General features: G+C 46.5%; 1 protein-coding gene across 1 annotated transcript in view; it reads right to left on the bottom strand.

Annotated features, from left to right (window-relative positions):
* Positions 1-25,586, bottom strand: part of NCAPG2 (non-SMC condensin II complex subunit G2) — a 174,343-nt gene that overhangs the window by 81,839 nt on the left and 66,918 nt on the right. Inside the window, exons 15-17 of the mRNA XM_082258393.1 lie at positions 9,179-9,300; positions 2,421-2,594; positions 789-859 (exon numbers count right to left, since the gene is read on the bottom strand). Coding sequence (XP_082114519.1) covers positions 789-859; positions 2,421-2,594; positions 9,179-9,300 — 367 coding nt within the window. The remainder of the gene's footprint in view (positions 1-788; positions 860-2,420; positions 2,595-9,178; positions 9,301-25,586) is intronic.

Below are 25,586 nucleotides of genomic sequence, written 5' to 3'. Positions count from 1 at the left end.
AGATGTTTTTTTCCATAGTTTTTCTCAACCCTGACTTGAGCTGTGCAATTCAGTCTCGATAACAAGGAGAAACAAACCCTGGCCATGTTGACCCTTTTATATATGCAATATGTCTGTTCATTTGTATACGTACGGATTTATCTCTCTCATTATGTCTTGTTTGCCTATGACTATATGTTTGGGGTTTTCCTCTCTAATGTGGTGTCATTTTTTTTTTCTCTTTGATTTTTTCTATGGCATATTGTATTTTGCTAAAAATTCTAAATAAAGAATAAAAAACGTGACCACATTGAGTTGCTCTTCATCACTGGGGTTGAATTACTAAAACTAGTGTTCAAAATCTGGTGCAGCTGTGCACAGTAACCAATAAGATTCTAACTTCAGCTTGTTCAATTAGGCTTTGACACAAAAAACAAAATTGGAAGTGGATTGGTTTTTATGCAGAGCTGCACCAGTTTTTGTACTCTCCAGTTTTAATAAATCAACCCCATTGTTCCTTTATGACAGGTTTGAGAAAGGCAATGTATCAAAATAATGATTATTATTTTTGCCATGGTGAATATACAAATAACCAGCATACTGTGTTCATGTGAGAATTCAGTACAAATCAAACAGCCATACCAACTTTACAAACAAAATCTGTTTACACCTTTCAATTAAAATGGGTTTAATTAGCTTTTGCAGACAAACTGAAAAATAAGTGTTATACAGAAAATAGAAGATTTTGCCATCATGACTGCACCAGATCAGTTAGTAAGATGCAGATCAAGAATAAAAGAGAAGCCTACCTGAATGTCGGGATGGATGATGGGTGCATGAAGGAAGCCAAGATTACTAACGGTACAGTACAGCGATCATCCTGCAGGTGGATTAAATATACAGCTAAGTGAGTATATGAAGGTTCCACAAGAGGCAATGTTATGTTTTAAGAACAAATTACACAAAAAACATGGAAGCTGCCCTAAGAACATGGTAAAGTGAGCATAAATGTTGTTTCCAGGATTTAGTAAGGTTTTTAAAGTGGTAGGTAGAGGGCTGAATTGGGTTTGGGCTCCCGTGGGACCCAATGCAAATCTTGCGGGAGCGGGTGGTTTTACCTCTGCTGCTGGCAGGAGTGGGCGGTCAAAAATATTTGCGGTACCCGCTTGGAACGGCGCAATTTTGGTGTAACGTATTTTCCAGCGTATAAGACGACTTTTTTTTATAATAAAAAAGATACCCCAAAAATCGGGGTCGCCTTATACACCAGGTACTGTAGCTTTAGCTAGTTACAGAACATCCCTATTAAAAATGTTAGCCCACTGGATGTGTATACAGTACCTTTGGCAACTTACAGAACATCCCTGTGTTGTAATACTCTATGTACCGTGCTGAGCCAATCACGGCAAGCGGTGTATTCTATTAATGCATACAAAGCCTGCTCAGATTGGCTGAGTCAGAGAGGCGGGCTTATACAACCTTTGCCAATCTGAGCAGGCTTTGTGTGCAAATAATAGAATACACAGCTTGCTGTGATTGGCTCAGGGTGGTACATAGAGTATTACAGCACAGGGACGTTCTGTAAGTAGCCAAAGCTTACTGTATACACATCCAATGGCTAAACTATTAATAATAGAGAAGTTCTGTATGTAGCAGAAGCTACAGTACATATTAGGGCACATCCAGCGGGCTAAAATATTTAATAGGGACGTGATGGCTACACTGATGTTATGAAATGTGGGTGCCTCAGAAGAGGGGGTAGTCTTAAAGGGCGAGTATAGGGCAAAACCGCAGGAGTGGACACAAACATTGCGGGTGGGAGTGGAACACAAACATTGCGGGTAGACCTGGTCATACATTCGGCGGGTGCGGGTTTAATAAAACAGTCCCGCTTTAATAAAACAGTCCAGGGCTCTAGTGGTAGGTAAAGTGTGCTTTGTGATTTTTACCTACAGGTAAGCCTATAAAGGCTTACCTATAGGTAAAATTAATATCACCTAAACATCCATCTGTTTTTAGCAGACAGGATCAGATCGGATGTCAGCGGGCATTAACGGACATGTCCGTTGACATGCACTGCTCCATTGAGGGCACTGGAGGGTCCGCCTAAAAAAACTAAAGGCGTACCCTATAAGTCCTCTTCTGTGAAAGGGGACTTATTGGTAAAAGAAGCCAGCATGTGATTCAACATGCAAGCTACGCCACTAAACTATAAAATCTATTTTGGGTTGAAGAAGCATTTATGGCATTAAATACAATGAATTTAGGGTACACAAAAAATAAATTAGCAGCTAGTGCATAGCAAACATTGCTACAAACACTGACACCCAGGCCAAACACGAATAGTCATAAGAAAAAGTAATACTGAACCAGAAGGTGTAGCGCTTTCATTCAGTTCAAATCAAAAGTAATCTTGAAAAAAAAATGTTTTTCATTCTTACCTTAAATACTCTGAAATACTCTGGCAGAACACCGGCAAATTTGCTGATGGTGTAGTTTTTAGCCTCCTCATTTTGATCCAGAGCTTTTCTGATACTTCTCCACAAAATCACTATAATCTCCAGTAAACTAGCCATAGATGTTGCATCTTCTTTGGACAGCACATTTTCCAGGACCTAGAATCAACCAGTACAAGCTTTCATTATTCCAAGAGCAGCTGTGGGCGCCTGGAGATTTCATATTCATTTTGGTACTAACACTTGAAAGTAAAAAATTAAATTTAAAAGAAAAAAAAAAAAAAGCATATAATAAATCCAAAAAACACTAATGTAATATACTGCAGCTTACCAGGACTTAAAGCGGAGCTCCACCCAAAAGGGGAAGCTCCGATTGTTTGTCCCCTACCACGAATGGCGGTGGCAGTACCTGAAAGCAAATCGGAAAATCGACTAGGGTGCGACAACACGGGATCCCTGGACATGCAAGAGTCCTAATATTATAAGTCAGCAGAGCTCCTTTTTAACTTGTAAAAAAAAAAAAGGGAACTAAACTATTAGAATTTTTTCCCTTTTTTCTGGTACCTGGGGATCCTGCAAACACTACACTTCCTTCCCCTTCATGTATACACTAATTTCTCCATTCTATCTGTAGAGCGACCCATGATAGTCATGCAGGCTGGGCTTCTATGGCGAGTTAATGGCAGTAGCAGTTTTACGCAAGAAAGAAAATAGATATTAGTGCTCTCTTTTAAAGCGGTGTTCCAGCTGGATAAAAATTGTATTTTTGACACAGCTTCTGATTCTTCTTAACCATAGGCAGGAAAAAGCTTGACTATGCCTATGGGCAGTCCCAGGGGGTATACACCCACTCTCAGCTATAGGTACTCAATTTTGGTACAAGCAGTGTCAGAAGAAAGCCAACTCCACAGATGGGTGGGTGCTGTATCAGTCAATGGACATCAGAGAAATGGATTTTACGGTAAGTCAAAAATTCCATTTTCTCTTTTGTTCATTGACGGACACAGCTCCTGATTCTTCTTAACCATTGGGACGTCCCAAAGCAGTGTTAAACATGAGGGGTGGGAAAACAGCAGAAAAAAATTCCCAAGGCTAACCATAGCCAACCAGGTAACATGGAGCTCAACCATAAACAACTTGAGCTCACCTGAAAAAAACAAACCCTCAAAGAGGATTAGGCCCTCTAAACAGAAGCCTGCAAAAACTTGTGGCCAAAAGAACCATCCGCAGATGTCAACACATCCACTTTATAAAACTTTGCAAAAGTGTGCACAGACGACCAGATGGCCGCCTTGCAAACCTGCATCACTGATGCCTGAAGGCTCAAGAGGCACTAAGCGCCTGAGTAGAGTGTGCCTTAACAGGGAAAGGAGGAACCTGACCCCTAAATGAATAGGCCTGAATCACGGTCTGCCTGATCTATCTGGAAATGGTCGCAGCAGAAACAGCCGACCCTTTTCGAGGTCCAACCGTGAGTATAAATAGTGAGTCTGACTTCCTAAAAGACTCGGTAGCTGCCAGGTACACCCTGATTGCCTGAACCACATCAAGGGAATGCAGAGCCATTTCCTAAGGATGTTAAGGCCTGGGACATAGGGAAGGCAACACAATGTCTTCATTCAAATGGAAATCAGAGACGACCTTTGGAAGGAACAACGGACAGGGACAAAGAACAGTCTTAGCTCTGTAAACCAACAGGTAAGGTGAACGACAAGACAATGCCGTCAGCTCCGACACCCTGCATGCAGAAGTAATAGCCACCAATAAGGCCCCTTTCTGGGACAATGTAAGCAGGGGACCCTCCCGATATTTTCAAAGGGAGATTCCTAGATAATTGACAACACCAATTTAAGGACCCACGGCGGTAATGGAGACCAGAGGAACCAAGTGTCGAGCTCCCAGGATAAAGGTACGCACCAAAGAAAGTGTGGCCAATAGATGATGAAAGAAAACCACCAAGGCCAAAACCTGTCTGTTGATGGTACTCAAGGCCAGGCACTGCTCAACCCCCCGCCCCCCCGCCGTAGGAAAGTCAAGATCCGAGCCACCCAAAAGGAGCGAGTGAGAACCCCAAAAGACTCACATCAAGCAATGCACGTCTTCCAAATATGATGGTAGATCTTCTTAGAGGTACATTTTGTAACCTTTAACAGAATAGGAATCACTGATTCAGACAAAACCTCTATCCTTCAGCACCTGGCTTTCAACAGCCAAGCGGTTAAAACCAGCGACTGAAAAGCAGGAAGGAAGATAGGTTATTGAGACAGCAGATCTTCCCTATAAGAAAGTCTCCAAGGAACATTAGCGACCAGCCGTACCAGATCTGTGTACCAAGACCAGCGAGGCCAGTCTAAAGCCACCAGAAAGACCGTAATCCCTTGTTGCCTCGATCCTCTATAGGAGTCTTGGCAGGAGTTTGAGAGGGGAAAAGGCATAAACCAGACGATACTGACGCCAAGGAGCAACTAATGTGTCTGCAGCATCGGCCAGAGGATCCAGAGACCATGCCACAAACCTCTGTACCTTCCATGAATGTGTACAGCAGAGAGGACTGAAACAATTATTCTGCCCACCTTAGAATGCCGGCTACTTCCCGATCCTCAAGGACACTTCTTGTGCTCCCATGGTGATTGACATTGTCCGATTGCATTCGTACCAGACACCCCTTAAGACGAATTGTCCAATGATCCAAAGTCTGATCGCACTGAGTTCCAGTACATTGATCGGCAGTCTGGACTCTTCCCGGAGTTCAGACCCTCTGAGCACAAGCTGTGCCAAGGATGCCTTCCCACCCGGACAGGCTGGCATTCGTGGTGACAACCGCCCAGTACAGGGGGAAAAGGATTTCCCTGTTGAAGTGCCGGAGAACAAAGCCACCTCTAGAGACCGTGGATTCTTGCCCCATTTCACCAAAATCTATTTTTGCAGAGATCTCATGTGGAATTGTGCAAACGGAACCACCTCAAAAAGGTAGACACCATCAGGCCCAGCCCCGCATGCAAGCCCGGAGGGATGACTGTCTGCTGCAAAACAGAAGCTGAATTGTCTCCTTCAATTTTCCAGAGTTTTTCCAGAGGAAGAAATACTCTGGCTGAGACCGAATCCACCCAGATAGTCCAGTTTTGTGGACGGAACCAGAGCAGACTTCTGAAGTTTCAGTATCCAACCCAACTCCCTCAGGGGTCACAGGTCCATGAGCACCTTGAGGTCCAGAATTGGACGTACCTTGCCTTCCTTCCAGGGAACTGTAAACAGGTTTGAGTGAAACCCCTGAAAACATTCCGAAGCCGGAATAGGGACAATCACCTCATGAAGTAACAAGTCTTGCACTGCCCCAAAGTGACCCCGTAAGCAATCTGGGGACAAGTGCAGGTTGGAAGGGAAGAACCTTTCCAGAGGAAAGGACCGAAGCTTAATCTTGTAGCCAGGCCGAATGACTTAGTGGACCCACTTGACCAGTGCCAGAGATGTCCACAGGTCTGGAAATCAGTGAAGACATCCCCCCCCCCAACCCAGATATGGGTGAGGGCACCCCTTCATGCAGAGGAAGCCTTGTCCACAGGTCTGGAAGAGCCCCTCATGGATTGCTAGACCAGGTCCTCTTGGAACCTCCGGGGGAGGCCCTGAAGGACTTTTATCCCTTGAGGGACGAAAATAACCTCTTATGAGCCGAGAAGAATGGCCCACGTCTACAATGGGGCTCCTTGTTCTCAGTAGCCTGCAGAAGAAGAGTAGAGTACTCTTCGCCCCCTGTGAGACCCTTAATGATGTCATCCAAGGAAGCTCCTCAAAGTACGCGGGAAAGGGGGACACGCCCACCACAGTGGAGGACTTGTGGTGCCAAAAGGGACCGGCGCCTCCGACGCAGCATCTCTGCCATGTTTTAAAATTTCACGCCTTTTCATGCACAACTAGAGGAGCAGAGGAAACCTCCTCACTGTCTGAGCACTCAGGGTGCGTGGACGCAGACCAAGTAGGGTAACTCACGTCCGCGGAGGCCGATACAGATTCAGGATCTGATGGACAGATGAGGCAGGGGCGGGCGGTGGACGCTATATACTAAGGCCACCCCCACAGCGCCACCCCTTCCAAGGGAGGTGCCTAGTAGGCAGCAAGCCGCTGCCCCAATTTGTGTTGAGGTCCAGCCACAAGTGCACTCATCCCAGCCAGGCTCACTGGAGCCTCCCCCCCATGGAGGCCGACTCGGCCGCTTAGCCTAGTAGGCCACAAATTTTTGTGGATGCCCAGCTGCCTGGGCGTGATCCTCAGCAGGGCCGACCACCCAGGGGCAGCGGAGGGGAGAGCGGATGCTCAAACGGAGGGTAATGGCTTCAGCCACCTTCACTGGGGCCGCCCCACATAGCTTCCGACCAGTAGGCTGCAAAGCCATGCCCTAAATTTGGGGCTGGATCTGGCCGCGTGAGGCACAGGCCCGCAGATCCCAAACCATCCGCTCCTCCAGCCCAACAACTACAGCAGGGAGCCAAGAGGACATCCCAGCCTTAGTAACCAACCCCCAGGGCAGCAGGGGAACCCTGCTCAGCCAGCCCATAACCTCAACCAGGGAGGGGAGGGGGGTGCCTAAAGACCCACAGTGACCCTCAAATTGTTAGAGGGCTGGGGGGGGGGGGGCCATATCCACCCCAAAAACCCTCCAGCGGTAGAGGGGGGGACAGCTACAGTTCTTACAGGAACAAAATAACAAAGGAAAAAACATTTAAAAAGAAAAAATTTGGCAGAACCAGAGATCCCAGCAATGATTTAGGTCCTTACTCCTGAGAAGGCAGAAAAAAACTATAGTGCCTACTGTAGAGTGTGGGTGTATACTCCCTGGGACTGCCCTAGGTGTAGTCAAGCTTTTTCCTGCCTAGTGTCCTACTCCTGTAGGGGGTAGTATAACCCAATAATTAAGAAGAATCAGGAGCGGTGTCCGTCAAAGAACAAAAGAGAAAACAAAATTGAAAGTCAGCAGCTACAAATACTGTAGCTGCTGACTTTTAATGTATAGACACTTGCCTGTCCAGGGAGCCCGCAATGTCAGAACCCCAGCTGATTTTCAGATCGGCTGCCAGGTGCTGCCGCCGCCATTCATTCTAAGGTTTCACAACTGGTTCCCGGCACCGCTGCTCTTTTTCTCGGAAGTGGGGAAGGGTACCTGTGAAAAACACTTTTGGGTGTACCTCCACTTTAAGCCCACGGTGAGTGACAAAGATACCGATCATTAGACCTTTTTCAGTCATGCCTCTTCGACAGAAGCCAGCCCGACTCCAGTATTCAGAGGCTGAATGTTGGCCGGTTTCTATTAAACTGGTCAATGCAGCACGACATTCGACCTGTGTGTACTAGGCTTAAGTCTATGTTCAGAGAAATTTTGTATTCGTTTTGGATACAGTGAGCAAGTATTAGAAACCCTGTTGAGCTTTTAGCTCTGATTCACACTGCAGCAACTTGTCATGCAACTTGAGAGTTCAAAGTTGCAATCCCATTAACTGGAATGGAACCATTGTAATCGGTTTTTGAAAAAGGTCCCTGCACTACTTTTGGTGTGACCTTCGAACAACCTGCATCGACTTTGTTAAAGAAGTTGCACTGGGATGTCGGATTCGATGCCGCGACAGTGTGAACCGGGGCTTACGGAGGTCTAGGTCTCTGCTACAATTTTCCCCTCAATTGCCATTTCTGGTGTCAACAATTTCCTTTAGGCCATGAGAATAAAAATGTGAGTACTATAACCACACAAGTAGTGCTCTATGCTAATTTCACTGCACAGGTTGGTCTGCCCAAACATTAAGGCTGGGTTCACATTTATGCGAATTGGATGCGGGTTTCTTCGCATCCAATTCGCATGACAGGAGGTTGACTGGCTCTCAATGGAGCCGTTCACACATCTATGAGGTGGCTGCAAAGCGAATTGCGCAGGGATCCTGTGCGTCTTTGGCTCCATTTCAGGTCCGAATTCAGGCAAAAATTGCAGCCTGATTCGTCACTGAAACAGGGAACAGGGACGAAAGGGTCCCCTGCTCTCAGCTACATCCGTGTTAAGTGTGAACTCCGCCTAAATGTCATAGAAAAAAATATATGCAGCTGAAAAAAAAATAAAAACACTGCATAGAGCCATCAGCATAGAAAATACAATCTCATTTAAGAAAGTGGTCCTTTAAAGGGCTGTGTGAAACAGTTTTTCCACATTCTTGTATGAAGCAAAACTCAGGATTTAGGTGCATGGCTGCCTTGTAGGAGACTTCTCATTCTAATTCCAGTCACCAGGTGGGTGTCAGGCAGTAAAAGGAGCATGGCTTTTAAGAAGCAGAGAAAATGGCAGTATACTTACAAGACACTCTCCAAATGGTAGGTACAAGGAGGAAAGTACAAAGATGGAACTGAAAAACCTCTCATAGAAGAGTGAAAGCGTACAATACTGAATGAATACTGGCCAGTGACATCCAGTACAGCACAGGCAATGTTAAAGCAGTATAGGTTGAGGATACTAAATGCATGGCAACACTAACTTGTTCAGGTTATGCTTACAACTGCTCTCCACATATTTTGAAATGGATACATATCTGATAAAAGTTTGGAAAACCTTGTGATAAAATAATTCAGTGTTAACTGCAATTTGTTACATTTAGCATTGTTTGATTTTGTTGTAATGTTAATAAAAGTGTAAAATTAGCCAAATATCAAGTGGAAGAAAGTTTAGAAAAAAATATTTGCTGGTATCAGTTCAGAGCAATCCTACTTACACTTTTATTCTTCTTGTCATTCTCCTCATTTTCATTATCATCTTCATTCTCCTCATTTTCACTGCGAACTGTCCTCTGAAGACAGGCATTCAGACAGCGCCGTATAGTGAGCATCAGTTTAGCTGTAGATGTAACATGCTCAATGTTAAAAAGAAAAGAAAACAAACACCACAGTGGCTAACCCGGTTTAACCCCCCCCCCCTACCAAGAGCATGAAGGGATGGGGCCGGTCTCCTAGTGAATTCTCAGGAATTGGATTTTACAAGGAGTACAAAATACACACACATTTTCTCTCATCTAATGAGAAACAAAGGATATTAATGACTGCTTGGACATCCAAAAGTAGACCATCTGAGAGGTGGGCAACAGCAACAAAACAGGCCCACAAAACGACAGAAGTGGGAATGCCTGCAGCTCAGCAATTTGACAAAGCCACAGAGAAATGGTAGAATGAGAAGCTGGTTCTCTTTTACAGGGACCATCTGGGATGACAGAGAGTCTAATGGAAGCAGTGACTGCTAGGTAAACAAACACAGCATGAATTACATTATGGCAACAAAGGGAGATCTCATTATGATCAACAGGAGCCGGATAGAGGACAGAACATATTATCAGGGTTAAATTAAAGGGCAGAAAATACTATAAGAAGGAGTCTCTATGCATCAACATCACCTTATTTCTTAATCAGGCTGAAGGAAAAAACAAAACACAAAAGGGGACTAGAGTGATGGCGAACCTTGGCACCCCAGATGTTTTGTAACTACATTTCCCATGATGCTCAACTACACTGCAGAGTGCATAAGCATCATGAGAAATGTAGTTCCAAAACATCTGGGGTGCCAAGGTTCGCCATCACTGGACTGCCACTAGACCATCTAGTAAAAAACAAAAAAAACACCACAGATAAATAGAAAACACCCAGATGCACTGTCCTGTACCCACAGTATAGTTTCTCTAAGACCAAGAAAGGTTTTTTACAGGAGGAAGCCACGAGCTCATACACCTGTCATACAGAAGCAATGGCAACAAGAAATGCAAAATTGTGAGGGAGAGAGGAAAAGAGTATATATTTAATAGGTCCAAAAGGAGATTTTGAAGTGTTAAAAGAACTAAATTTAGTTCCCATTGATGCCTAATTGCGGAAAGGCCAGGATTTGTGGGATATAAAGCTTCTCTCTCCAAATATTTTACATTGCAAAAAAAAAAAAAAAAGAAAGAAAACAAGCCACTAATGCAGCAATCACATCTACAGATTGGTAAGCAGCAATGTTTCATTTTCGGTTTTTAGTTTAACAAAGCTTTAATCAAAAGTGTTAAATGTTGATTTGGATGTTTTTTTTTTTAACTTAACCACTTAAGGACCGGAAGGTTTTACCCCCTTAATGACCAGGCCATTTTTTGCAATTTGGCACTGCGTGACTAACTGGTAATTGCACAGTCATGCATTGCTGTACCCAAACAAAATGTAAGTCTTTTTTCCCTACAAATAGTGTTTTCTTTTGGTAGCATTTGATCACCACTGGGATTTTTTGCAATATAAATGAAAAAAAGACAGACAATTTTGAGAACAAAATGACATTTTCTACTTTTTCTTATAAAAAAACATCTAATAAACTCAATTTTTGTCATACTTTTGGCCAAAATGTATTTAGCTACATGTCTGATAAAAAAAAATATATATTAATAAGCGTATATTTATTGGTTTGCGCAAAAGTTATAGCGTTTACAAACTATGGTGTATATACTGGAATTTACGTAGCTTTTACTTTCTGACTGCTGATCTCATTTCTTTAAATGCTAAAATGGCAGGGCAGTATAAAACCCACCAAATTACCCCTTTTGGGAAAGTAGACACCTCAAAGAATTGGCTGAGAGGCATGTTGAGCCTACCCAATATTTAATTTTTTTTGTCACAAGTATTTCAAAAATGACAAAAAAAAAAAAAAAAGGGATTTGTGACTTAGGCTCCATGTACACGGGACGTTGTTAAAAGTCCCTTTGAATGCTGGAATTTTTAGGACGTTTGAAACGTCCGTTCAGACGCGTTTGTACCCGCGTTTAGCGGGCGTTTAGCAGCGTTTGCGGGCATTTGCGTTTAGAAGCGTTCCTAGAGGTCAAAAAAATTATTCCCCTTTAAAATGGAAAAACGCGAACGCTAAACGCGGGTCATCGCGTTCAGGCGCGTTCGGACGCGTTTAAGCGCGTTCGGACGCGTTTGTGCGTTTGAAACGCCGGGAAACACACGTTCGAACGCAAATAATTGCGTTCTAAAAACAGTCCCTGAACGCAACTGCCTGCAAGTGACTGTAAACGACCTGGCGTACATGGACAGATAAGATAAAATGTAGATGGGTTCAGGGGCTTCTGAAAAAAACGCCCAACTGCTCCTAAACGGCCATTTCCAGCGTCCCGTGTACATGGAGCCTTAATGTAAAATCCATTTCTTTGATGTTCATTGACAGACACAGCTTCTTATCTTCTTGACCATTGGTTTATACTACCCCCTACAGGAGGAGGACACTAGGCAGGAAAAAAGCTGGACTACGCCTATGGGGCAGTCCCAGGGGGTATCCTTCCCAAGGCTAAATAGTGGCCAACTAGGTAACATGAAGCTCAACCACAAACAACTGGAGCTCGCCTGAAAAAAATAATAAAAAAATACACCCTTAAAGAGAACAGCAGCCTGCAAAACCTTGCGGCCAAAAGTAGCATCCACAGATGTCAACACATTCACCTTATAAAACTTTCTGAAAGGCCTGTTGCGCACGATACTCCTGTTTGAGCATCTTGCAGCTTAAAAAAGCTCAGTACAGCTTTTTTTGTTTTCTGAGCTAAAATACAACCCATTAATTGTTATGTGCCTGTGCACACAAGCGCGTAAACAAGCGCTGTGCATTCTTCAGTAAGAAAAAAATAGAAAAATCTGCATTTTTGGTCAGTAATTTAAGCCTCAATGCACGCAAATACACGCAAATACATACCAAAAAAAACGTCTGGAAATAGTAGATACTCAAACAGGAGTATCGTGTGAAAGAGGCCAAAGTGTGCACAGGCGACCAGGTGGCCACCTTAAAAACCTGCAGCACTGATGCCTGATGACAGAAGGAGGCACTAAGCGCCCGAGTAAGAGTGTGCCTAAACAGGCAAAAGGAGGAACCTGACCCCTAATTGAATAAGCCTGAATAACTGTCTGTCTGATCCATCTGAAAATGGTTGCAGCAGAAGTAGCCAACCCTTTCTAAGGTCCATCCGTGAGTACAAATAGTGAGTCTGACCTCCTAAAAGACTCCATAGCTGTCAGCAGTGCTGTATCTTGGCCTAGGCCAACAAGGCCCAGGCCTAGGGCGGCACTTTGCAAGGGGGCAGCAAAAAAGCTGCACCCTGCACAAAAAAAAAAAAAAAAAAAAAAAAAAAAAAAAACAGCCTCCTCCCGGTTCCCGCATGAAAAGGGTCTCCGCCGGCTTGTGCTACATTTTTAATATAGTGGCAGTCTTATGGGGTGAATTGGGCCAGAGGGAAGTGTCCAGGAGGCAAATCGGTCTGGCACCCCCATAAAGTGGTCAGTGATGAGGCTGCACTGATGGACAGTAATGAGGCGGCACTGATAAGGCTGCACAGATGGGCACTGATAGACTTGTGGTCTGTGGTTCACAGATGACAGGGTGAGTCGTAAACAGTAAAGGGTGTGGCCTTTACAGGAAGGGGTGGGTCATATATAAATTAGAGGGGGAACAAGTTTAGTCAGGCCTAGGGCAGCACAAAACCTAAATACACTACTGGTTGTCAGGTACAACTTAATTGTCTGAACCACATCCAGGGAATGCAAGGCAATTTCCTTAGGATGTTTAGGCCTTGGACATAGGAAAGGCAACACAATACTTTCATTCAAATTAAAATCAGAGATGACCTTTTGAAGGGACGAAGAACCACCAGGTAAGGTGAATGACAAGACAATGCCTCCTGGTCCGACACCCTGTGCGCAGCAGTAATAGCCACTAAAAAGGTCACCCTCTGGGACAACGTAAGCAAATATTTTCAAAGGGAGGTTTCTGGAGAACCGACAACCAAATTGAGGTCCCACGGCGGCAATGGAGACGGCACTGGAGGAGCCAAGTGTCAAACTCCCTGGATAAAGGTATGCACCGAGGAATGTGTGGCTCATGGACGCTGAAAGAAAACCGGCAAGGCCGAAACCTGGCCCTTAATGGTACCCAAGGCCAGGTGCTACTCAACCCCCCGTTGGAGGAAAAAGGGGGAACCTCAAGAGACTCACACCATGCAACGTACGTCTTCCAAGTACGATAGTACATCTTCCTAGAGGTATTTTTTCTAGCCTTTAACAGCGTAGGAATCACTGATTCAGACAAACCTCCATCCTTCAGCCAAGCCAATGGAAGATTGGCCCTTAGGACAGCAGACCTTCCCTGAAAGGAAGTCTCCAAGAAGCATCGGGGACCAGCCATACTAGATCGGCAAAGCCAGCCTGGAGTCATTAGAATGCGGCTGTGGCGTCGGCCGGAGGATCCCAAGATCGTGCCCCAAACCTCTGTACCTTCCTTAAAATGTGTACAGCAGAGGGTTGGAACAAAATCGGTCTGCCCACTTTAGAATTATGGCTACTTGCCAAGCCGCCAGGACACTGCTTGTGCCCCCTTTGTGATCGACATAGACCACGGTCGTGACATTGTCCGATTTAATTTGCACAGACACCCCTGAAGACAAACTGTCCAATGATCCAGACAAAGTCTGATCGCTCAGAGTTGCAGTACATGAAATTGGCAGTCTGGACTAGTCCAGACCCCCTGAGCATGATCTGTGCCGAGAACGCTGTCCCACCCAGACAGGCTGGCATCCAAGGTGATAACCGTCCAGTACAGGGAGAGAAAAGGATTTTTCCTGTCGAATTGCCGGAGAACGAAGCTACCTCTAGAGACTGTGGATTCTTGTCCCATTTTACCAGAATCTCTTTTTTCAGAGATCTCGTGTGGAACTGTGCAAACGGAAATGCCTTGAAGGTAGACACCATCAGGCCCAGAACCCACATGCAAGCCCAGAGGGATGGTCGTCTGCTGGACAACAGAAGCTGAATTGCCTCCTGCAAGGTCTGCAATTTTTCCAGAGGAAGGAACAATCTGGCTGAGGCCAAGCCCAGAGTCAGACCCAGATAGTCCAGTTTTGTGGATGGAACCAAAGCAAACTTCTGAAGGTTCAGAATCCAACCAAACTCCCTCAGAGTTCACAGAGCAATCTCCTCCAAGTTGTCCATCAGAGCAGTCGGAGGCTCTGCTCGCAGAAGATCGTCCAACTACCACAGTACCGCGATCCCCCGCTGACGCAACAATACTAGCATCGGGGCCAACATTTTGGCGAAGACCCTAAGAGTAGAGGCGAGACCAAAGGGTAAAGCCACAAACTGAAAATGCTCGTTGCCCACGGCAAAGCAGAGGAAGCGCTGGTGACAGGCACATATTGGGATGTGAAGGTAGGCGTCTGATGTCGATAGAAGCGAGAAAATCCCCCGATATAGGGACGCCACTACCGTGCGAATGGAGTCCTTTCCAAACATCTGTACCCGTACAAAGAAATTTAGCGCCTTGATGTCCAGAGTTGGAGGCACCTTGCCTTCCTTCCTGGGAACTGTAATGAGGTTTGATAAATCCCCTGAAAATGTTCCGAAGTCGGAAACAAACAATCACCTCTGGAAGTAACAAGTCTTGCACTGCCTCAAAGAGACCCCGTAAGTGATCTGAGAACAAACGCAAGTTGGAAGGGAAGAACCTTTCCGAAGGATAAGGCCGAAACTCGATCTTGTAGTTGGACCGAACGACTTTGTGGACCCACGTGTCCTATACCAGGAAGGTCCACGGATCCAGAAACCAGCAAAGACGTCCCCCCAGCGCAGATATGTGTAAGGGGGGCCCCTTCATGCAGAGGAAGCATTGTCTGCAGGCCTGGAAGAGCCCGCTCGTGGCTTGCAAGACCAGGTACTCTTGGCCTAAAGGGCTTTGATCCCTTGTCTTGAGACCCTGAGAGACGAAAAGGCCTATATGAGCCAAGAATGGCCCACATCTACAACGGGGCACCTTGCCCTTGGTAGCCTGCGGAAGAAGAGTACCCCCCCCCCCCCCCCGCGAGACCCTTAATGATGTCATCCAAGCCAAGGAAGCTCCAACAAGGAGATCCCCTACAAGGGGGAGATCAGATAAGGCATTCTTAGAAGTCTGATCGGCAGCATTTCAGCCTAATACCCTGAAGGACAACTGCTGATACAGAAAGCCTGGAATCAAAGGAGCGGCATCCAAAGACGCATCACAGATAAACTCTAGCCCTCGGACCAACTGACCCGCCAGCTCTGCAAAGGCAGGGGGAAGTTGTTTCCCCTCCAGGTCCCGGTGTAAAAGTTTAGCCCACTCGGTCAGAATTTGTGACACCAGGGCAATTGTAATTACCGTCCTAAGTGCCGAACCAGCTACAATGAACATATGGCGGGCCAAAGCCTCCGTCCTCCTATCACCTGTATCTTTAAAAGGCAAGAAGACTCCACAACTGGAATTAAGGTAGCTTTATTTAACCTTGAAACCGGCGAGTCCACTACAGGTGGGACTGTCCACTTTTTCAGAAAGGAATCCTCATAAGGATACCGCATAGCAAAATGCTTAGAGACCACAAGAGAGCGTTTTGGACAACCACACTGTTTTGTGACAATGTCAAAATAAGCAGAATAGGGGAACACCCTCGCTGCTTTGGAGAGCCTATGGGTGCCAAAAGGGACCGGCGCCTCTGACGCAGCATCAGCTGCATCCTCCATTTTTAAAGTTTAACACCCCGACACTATCAGTGCATCTACCAGTGCCTTTTTATGCGCGCTAGAGGTGCAGGGGAATCATCCTCACAAAGCCACGGCCTAAATTTTTTGCCGGATACGGCCGCGTGAAGTGTGGATCTGCAGATGCTAAACCATCCACTCCCCCAGCTCAACAACTGCAGCAGGGAGCCCAGAGGACATCCCTGCCTTAGGCACCAACCCCTAAGGTGGCGAGGAACCCTGCTCTACCCCCCGTTGCACACCAGGAAAAACCCAGCCAGCAGAAACTCCAACAAGCCCCCCCTTAAGAGCCCAAATTTTGGAGGGGAACCAGAGGGACCCATCGTCCCAGGGAGTGGCCCACGACCAGTCCAAAACCCTTAAGGGGAAGAGGGGGGTCAGCTACTTACCATACCAAAAACAGGTGACCTCCGCTCCTGACAGACAACCGCTTCATCAGAATGTGGGTGCTTTCGGGCCAGGAGGGACACTGCGACTCAGGCCGAGGCCAGGTCGTATGCGCCCTCGCGAGACATTTAACTCGCAGGCCAGCCCCCATCCAGTGGGGCTATGTCGTGGCTGACCTAGTGCGGAGCGGAGTCCTGCGTGCGCTTGCTGGCCAGACTGGGGAGATCCTCTGGTTCTAGATTATCCAGTCCGTCAGCCAGTCTGGGAGTTGACTGTAGTTCTCACAGGAAGAAAAGATAAAAAAAAAATGGATTTTTGTTAAGAACTTACCGTAAAATCCTTTTCTCTGAAGTCCTTTGAGAGACGCAGCAGAAATGCCTTTTTACCCTTTGGGATATGCGCCATCTACAGGAGTAGACTAGGCAGTGAAAAAAATTCACTGACACACCCATAGGGGCTGTCTTTCTTGGCATAACCCCACCACACACTGTGCTCTCAAATCAGTTTCGTAGCAAGCAGTGAAAAGAAGACCCAAACAAACCCCATAATAGAGGGATGGGTGCTGCGTCTGAGATATTGATTTTACGTTAAGTTCTTACAAAAATACAGTTTTCGCTATTATCCATTGACAGACGCAGCAGCAATGCTTCTTTACTCTTGGGATGTCCCAAAGCAGTATAAGCATGAGGGGTGGGAAGAACGCAACCAAAGAAACTATTAACGTATTTCCAAGGCTAAAAACGTAGCCAACTGAGTAAGAAAAAAGCTCAACCAGTAACAGCAGGAGCTTACCTAGGAACAAAGATTGACCCCTTAAAGAGAAAACAAGTCTCTCTACACAGCAGCCTGCAAAACCTTGCGTCCAAAAGAGGCATCCGAAGATGCCAATAAATCAATCTTGTAAAATTTTGTAAAAAGTATGCACGAACAACCAAGTCGCCGCCTTACACACTTGAGCAACAGATGCCTGATGACCAAAGGCCCAAGAGGCACTCAGGGCTTTAGCAGAATGCGCTCCCACAGGGAAAGGAGGAACCCAACCCTTCAATGAATAAGCCTGAATAACCGTCTGCCTAATCCATCTGGATATGGTCGCAGCAGACGCAGCCAAACCCTTACGAGATCCTTCAGTAAGGACACAAAGAGAATCTGAAGTCCTAAAAGGCTCTGTGGCCGACAGGTAAACCCTGATTGCCCGAACCACATCCAGAGAATGCAAGGCAATTTCCTTAGGATGCTTAGGCGTAGGACAGAGACAAGGCAAAACATTGTCTACATTTAAATTGAAATAAGATACCACCTTAGGAAGAAAGGACTGATTAGGTCAGAGAACCACTTTCTCTCTATAAACGACCAAGAAAGACGGACAGGAAAGCGCCGTCAGTTCAGGCACTCTGCGAGCAGAACTAATAGCCACAAGAAAGGCAACCTTCTGAGATAACAAAAGGCAGAGATATGTCTCTAATATTCTCAAAAGGAGGCTTTTGAAGAACAGACAAAACCAAATTCAGATCCCACAGAGGCAAATGGGATCTTCCTGGAGGAGCCAGATGATGCACCCCTTGAATAAAGGTGCAGATCAAGGAATTAGTTGCCAATGGGCGTTGGAAGTAAATATTTAAGGCCAGCACTTGGCCCTTGATCGTGCCCAAGGCCAACCGTTGCTCAACTGCTTTCTGCAAGAAAGCCAAGACCCTCGCAACCGAAAACAAGCGAGGGTGCAAATTTTGCGATTCACACCAGGAAATACACATCTTCCTAGTATGATGATAAATTTTTCTGGAAGTTGCTTTCCTAGCCCTCAGCAGGGTAGGGATCACAGACTCGGAGAGACCCCCGTCTCTCAGCACCTGGCCTTCAACAGCCATGCCGTTAAAGCCAGCGACCGTAAAGCAGGATGGAAGATCGGCCCCTGATACAGCAGGTCCTCCATCAGAGGCAGCCGCCAGGGAGGCTCGAAGACCATCTTTACCAGGTCTGCGTACCAGCGAGGCCAGTCTGGTGCCACCAGAATTACTGGCACCTTTTCCATCGCCAACCTCGGAACCTCGACAACAGCTGTATCGGAGGAAAGGCATAAAGCAGCCGACACTGGCTCCAAGGAGCCAACAATGCGCCTGTGGCATCGGCCAGAGTGTCTCAAGCCCTGGCCACGAACCTTTGTACCTTCTTGTTCAGACGAGACGCAAATAGGTCGACCTCCGGGATGACCCACCGGACACAAAGGAGGTGAAATATCGCTGGATGCAGGGACAATTCCCCTTAGTCCAGAACTTGACGACTCAAGTAATCTGCCTGCCAGTCCTCCACTCCTGGAATGTGAACTGCTGAAAGAGCCGGAACATGTTCCTTGGCCCAAGTCAGAATCTCGGCCACCTCCTGTGCTGCCCGGGTACTCCTTGTGCCCCCTTGGTGATTGATGTAGGCCACAGCCGTGGCATTGTCGGATTGAAACCGAACCGGGGAACCTTGTAGCCGATTCGTCGAGTGGAGCAGGCAAAGCTTGATTGAGTTCCAGTACATTTATTGGTAAAGAGGACTTCTCTGTCGACCAGACTCCCTGGGCACAGAGATTGTCCAGCACTCCACCCTAGCCCAACAGGCTGGCATCCGTGGTGACCATCGCCCACAACAGCGGTAACAAAGGACTTGTCCGGGGGTCAGGGCAGGCGACAGAAGCCACCACGAGAGTATGGACCTCGTGAGTCGGCTCAAACATATTCTATCAAAGGACAGTGGATCCTTGTTCCACTTGACAAGAATCTCCTTTTGCAGAGAGGCCTGGAAAGAAATTGAGCAAATGGGACCGCCTTGAAGGTCAACACCATCAGCCCCAAGGCTCTCATGCAAGTCCGCAGAGATGAGAGATCGTTCATCAACAGCCTGATCTCTCCCTGCAATGTCTGAAATTTGTCCCTGGGAAGAAAGACCCTCGCAAGAGAGGAGTCTAAAGTCAGACCCAGGTAATTCAGTTGCACCGACAGGGTCAGCACAGAGTTTTTTGAAGATGATGGTCCACCCGAACTCCTGAAGGGTCTGGACCGTGATTGACAGGTCACCCAACAAGGTTGGGTGAGAGTTTGCGCTCAACAGGCGATCGTCCAGATATCCGAGGATCGCAATCCCTCTTTTGCGGAGCCAAGCCAACACCGGAGCCAAAACCTTGGTGAAGACTCTGGGAGCAGAGGCTAGACCAAAGGGTAATGCCACAAATTGAAAGTGCTCCTCCGCCACTGCAAAACGGAAATACCTGTGATGTCCCTCGTATATAGGGATGTGCAGATACGCATCTTTGATATCGCATGGAGGCTAGAAAGTCACCTTGATTTAAAGATGCTACCACCGACCAAATCCAATCCGACCGAATGGATTCCATCCGAAACATCTGCACCCGCACAATGCAGTTCAGTGACTTGAGGTCCAAAATCGGACACACCTTGCCTTCCTTTCTGGGCACCGTGAACAGGTTTTGAATAAAAACCTCAAAATCGTTCCTGCTGAGGAACTGGCACAATCACTCCTTGTGCAAGGAGATCCTGCACTGCCTCCCTGAGATCCTTCAAGCAATCCGGAGACAGACGAAGATTTGAGGGAAAAAAAAATCTGCTGGGCGAGACCGAAATTCAATCTTGTACCCTGAACGAATTAGTTTGTGAACCCATTTGTCCTGAATCAAAGATGTCCAGGGTTCCTGAAGGGAACGCAGACGTCCCCCCACCCCCAAATCAGGGGAGGGCGCCCCTTCATACCGAAGAGGATTTGTCCGCCGAACTGGACTAAGCACTTGGGCTTATTCGACCAAGCATTCTTGTTCCCTCCAGAGGCTCTGAATGGTTTATCTTTTTCTTGCGCCCCTGAGGCATGAACAAAACCGCCTATGAGCCGTGAAAGAGGGTCCCCGCTTACTGCAGGGCACCTTACATTTTGAGGATTGGGGGAGAATAGTACTCTTACCCCCCATTAAACCTTTGATCAACTCAACCAAGGAGTCTCCAAACAGACGTTCACCCAAAAAGGGGAAATCTGTTAAGGCCTTGTTAGAAGCCTGGTCCACTGACCAGCTCTTCAGCCACACCATGCGGTGTATGGCAATCCCTACCACTGACACTCTGGCAACCAGAGGGGCCGCATCACACATTAACACAAGGGCCTGGGCCATCTGGTCGGTGAGCTCAGAGTCGGGGAAACTCTCTCAGTGGTCAAATTACCCCTAAGCACTTTAACCCATTCCATAACCGCCTGAGAAACCAGAACGGGCGCAAAGACAGGTTTCAGTATCGAGCCCGCCAAAAGATGCAAGTGGCAGGAAAGGGGTTCCCCCCGTCTGTCCACCGAGTCCATAAAGGAAAAGGGAGTCGTCCACAGGCACCACAGTAGATTTGTTTAACCTGGAAACAGAGTGATCCACCGTAGGTGACACCGTCCTGCGGTTTGAAACGGAGTCAGCAAAGGGATAACGGCATTTAAAGCGCTTCACCACCACTAGCACGTGCTTAATGCGCCCCCCATTGCTCATTCACAATATCGTGAAAGTCCTCGGGACAAGGAACACCTGACCAGACTTCTGGGCTTTGCGGGAGCCAAAAACAACCCGCTTTCCTGAATGTGTGGGCTCATCATCCAATTTTAATGTTTTCCTTAATGAAAGAATCAGTGCTTCCACCATAGCGCATTCCCGCGCTGCAGCCTCCTCACCATCCGACTGCGAGGACAGGGATCCCTCAGGGAGGGGGTTGTCCGAGGCGACCATATTAGGCTCTGAATCAGAGGACACAGAGAAGTCAGTGGCTGTTTTTGGCTAGTGACATGTTTCATTACAAAATCCACCTTTGACGCCAGATTTTCCAATGCTGCAGAAAGAGACATGAGAGATGCACCAGCACTGAGGGGGTCTGGAGGGGAAATAACTGCTTGGGATTCCATTTTGCTAGTTGTATTAAAAAAAAAAAAAAAAAAAAAAAAGGTGTATAGCCCCTTTAAATCACGATCACCGTCCGCACTGCTATATTGCGCTGTCACCGGAGTCACCCTTAAATAGTGGCAGGAGCATAGTGTGCCTGAGGAATGCCCAAAATACTGTACCACCTCAGTGTAATCAGCAACTCTGCCGCATGGAGATTCAGCATGAAACATCTCACAGGAAGTGAAATAGAATCACAAGAGGCCGAAAACTGTCTATGTAGCTCCAGGCTACAACAAAATGGTGCCAATGCAAAGCATAAGAAGCTCAGGGAAAATGGCCGCTGTACCTTACACACAGAGAACCGATGCCCACACTAAAAATGGAGGCTGAAAATGGGGGGCTCAGCATTACTCGCCATACCATGGACAGAGTGGGCTCCGCTCCGGGCAGACTGCCTCCCACCTTGAGTGGGGGTGCTGACAGCCAAGGGGTACGCTGCGACTCAGGGCTTTCCAGGTCGATGCCTCCTGGCGAGACATCCCCATCCACAGGGGCTTGGTCGTGGCGAGGCCTAGTCGGACCATATCCTGCTTCCACTCATTGGCCAGGCTAGGAGACCATAAGGATCCAGATTATCCAGTGTGAAACCGCAGCCGGCTGTCGCTTGTAGTTCACCAGAAGGATCCCCCTGACACTAGCTAGCGAAAGTGAGTAAAGATAAATAAATATAAACAAACATTCTTAAAAGAATAAAAACTGAGACCGAAGTCCCAGCAGGAAACCTAGGTCCTACTCCTTCACTAGGCAGCAAGAACTTTATTTGAGAGCACAGTGTGTGGGGGGGTTATGTTGAGAAGGAAAGCCCCTCTGGGTGTGTCAGTGAATTTTTTTCACTGCCTAGTCTACTCCTGTAGATGGCGCATAACCTCAAGGGTAAAGAAGCATTGCTGCTGCGTCTGTCAATGGACGATAGAGAAAGTTCCACTTAAAAGGAAAGAATTGCCAGGACCAGAGATCCCAGCAAGGAACTAGGTTCTTACACCTGACTAGGCAGAAAAAACACAGTGCCGATAGCCGAGAATGGGAATATATAACTCCTGGGACTGCCCCATAGGCGTAGTCAAGCTTTTTCCTGCCTAGCATCCTACTCCTGTATTATAACCCAATGGTCAAGAAGTTAAGGAGCTGTGTCTGTCAATGCACGAAAGAGAAAGATTTTTTATATATATATATATATATATATATATATATATATATATATATATATATATATATATATATATATATATATATATTTTTTTTTTTTTTTATTTATTTTTTTTTTTTTTTACACAAAGTTGTCAATAAAATGATATATTGCTCACACATTCCATGGGTATATGTGGCATTACACCCCAAAATACATTCTGGTGCTTCTCCTGAGTATGGGGATACCCCATGTGTGAGATCTTTTGGTAGTCTAGCCGCGTACAGGACCCCAAAAACCAACCACTGTCTTCAGGCTTTCTAAGGGCGTAAATTTTTGATTTCACTCCTCACTACCTATCAGTTTCATTCGCCATGAAATGCCACGCTAGCACAAGACCCCCTCCCCCCCCCCCAAATTATCCCTTTTCGCGAAGTAGACACCCTAAGCCAGGGTTCGACAATCCCCAGGCGCCAGGTCGCATTTGCGACTAGAATTAGCGACCTGGCGCCTGGGGTACACTGCAGGAGATGTCCTGTCGCTTTGCGAACTACGGCATCATCCAAAAATTGAGGCCCCGGCTTTTGGGCCTTCTTCACCGAGATGCTGCCAATGGGGAACTGGCGGCCTCTTGTGGTGGCCGGGAGTATTACGACACGCAGTAACTAGCAATGCAAGGCATTTCTACTGTTTGTTCTAAATGCCAACCCTTCTCCTTCCCAAGAGGTGGAAAGACGGAAGTTTTTGCAGTCTTCATCTGGCGCCCTTTTGTTAAAGGTAAGTGTGCAGTGAGTGTGGTTATTATTTGATTTTATTTTTAAATCCCATTTTACACCGCTCTCTCCTGGAAGTTCAAGGATAATGTGTTTTACATATTTATGCACTTCTGCAAAAGAGTGTAAGGGCTCTTTCACACGGGCGTTCCGATCAGAACCGCCTGTCAGTTTTTTAGGCGGATCTGATCGGATGCCCCATTCAGCCCTATGGAGCAGCGGATGTCAGCGTTGACATGTCCGCTGACACCCGCTGCCATCCGCATCCGATCCTGTCCATGAAATCCGGACGGATGGAAACCTATTTTCCATCCGTCCTGGGGATCGGATCGGATGAGAGCGGACAGGCCATAGAGAGCAGCGGGGCTCTGACACAGTGCAGAGACGGAGCTGTCATCCGCCGGCTCAGCGGGGATCGGCGGATCGATCCCCCCTAAGCAGAGCACGGTCCGCAACGGAATGCGGACTGTGTGAAAGGGGCCTTACTTTAAAAATTGCATTTTGTAATCTCCTTGCAATGTGTTGATCTTTTGTTTTGCATTAAAATCCCTTATTCACAATAAGAATCTTTTATGGAAAAAAATAAAATAAATTATTTTTCATCATCTCCCTGCCCTGCCATGCCACACAGCCGATGGCCCCTTTCACATGGGCTGATCGGACCCTTCAGTCTCTATGGAGTGGCAAGCCGTCGCCATCCGATCCTGTCCGCCAAAAACAGACGGATGGTGGTTCTATTTACCATCCGTCCAGTGAATCGGATTGGATGGCATCGGATGGAAACAGACGGGCTGTTTCCATCTGATTGCCCCATAGAGGAGAATGGGCTGCGTCTGCATAGCAGAGCGGACAGGACCTGTCATCCGCCTGCTCAGCGGGGATCAGCAGAGAGATCCCCACTGAGCATGCGGATTCTGCTTAGCGTAGGCACCCGTGTGAAAGGGGCCTAAGGTGGCATATGTTACTCTTGGTCACTGGATCTCCTATCGCCCCAACCTTGCTGCACTGTTTAAATTTAAGATCGGTTATTTTAGTCACTGAAAATAAAGCTTTGTTGTTAAAAAAAAAAAAAAAAAAAACTGGCTCCTAACTTTTTTAGCTGGCTCCTAGATTCTAAACAAATTTGTCAAGCCCTGCCCTAAGCTATTTGCTGAGAGGCATGTTGAGTATTTTGCAAATCTCACTTTTTGTCTCAAAGTTTTGAAAATGTAAAAAAATAAAATTTTCCGAGAACTGCAAAATACTCAACGTCAGCGCCCAGGCAGAGGAAAGTGAGGGTGTGCGGGGATCTTCTCTCCAAGGATGGAGAACAAGTGGATGATGGATAGAGAAGATCAGCAAAGCTTTACTTATCAGTCAGAATACTGTAGCAAAAGTCAAACAAAAATTTGAAAAAGATGGAACTGCAAAAATTTTACAGAGATGTCCAGGCCGTTCATGGAAGTAAACACCTCGACAGGAGCGTCTTCTGATGAGAAGAATTGAAGGAAATGGCCATGCAAGTTCACTGCGTTTAGCTAAAGAAGTAAAAAGCCAAACTGGGTAATTGTTTACCATAACACAATATGGAGTACACTGCAGAGAAATGGCATGCATGGGTGTCATCCAGGAAGGAAGCCTCTCCTAAAGCCCATGCACAAAAAAGCCAACTTAGAATTTGCATGGGCCCATGCTGAAAAAGAAGTCTACTGGAACTGATGGCTTCAAAACTGTTTGACCTCGCAAAGGTGAAGAGTACAAAGAAAAAACGCATGGTGCCTACAGTGAAACATGGTGGTGGCAGTGTCCTTCTGTGCGGCTGCATGGGTGCTGCTGGTGTCAGGGAGCTACGTTTTATTGATGGTATCATGAATTCACAGATGTACTGCTCTATATTGAAAGAGAAGATGCTACCATCACTCCGTGCCCTTGGTCGTTGTGCACTTTTACAACATAATAATGGCCCAAAACACATATCCAAGGCCACTGTTGCATTTCTGAACAGAGTGAAAGTGATTTAGCGGGCATGTCCCATTCGAACACCTATGGGGAATTCTGAGGAGACAAGTTGAGCATTACTCTCCAGCCAGCATTCAATTCAGGCTCTAAAAGAGGTCGTTCTTGAAGAATGTAAAAATATAATTTTTGTAAGAACTTACCGTAAAATTCTAGATTTCTGAGACCTCTGACAGACGCAGCCTCTTCCAAGTTTCATCACTATTGGGTAATGGCACCCTCTGCAGGAGCAAGCTAGGTAGTGAAACTTCATTAAAAAAGCTTTAACTAGACACACCTTTAGGGGCTTTCCTTCCAGACATTACCCTCAGACACTTAAGAGCTTACTAATCAGTTTC

The sequence above is a fragment of the Pelophylax lessonae genome, assembly GCF_965119305.1.
Source record: "Pelophylax lessonae genome assembly, chromosome: 5".
Classification (NCBI taxonomy): Eukaryota; Metazoa; Chordata; class Amphibia; order Anura; family Ranidae; genus Pelophylax; species Pelophylax lessonae.
This window is presented reverse-complemented; position numbering and strand designations above follow the sequence as displayed.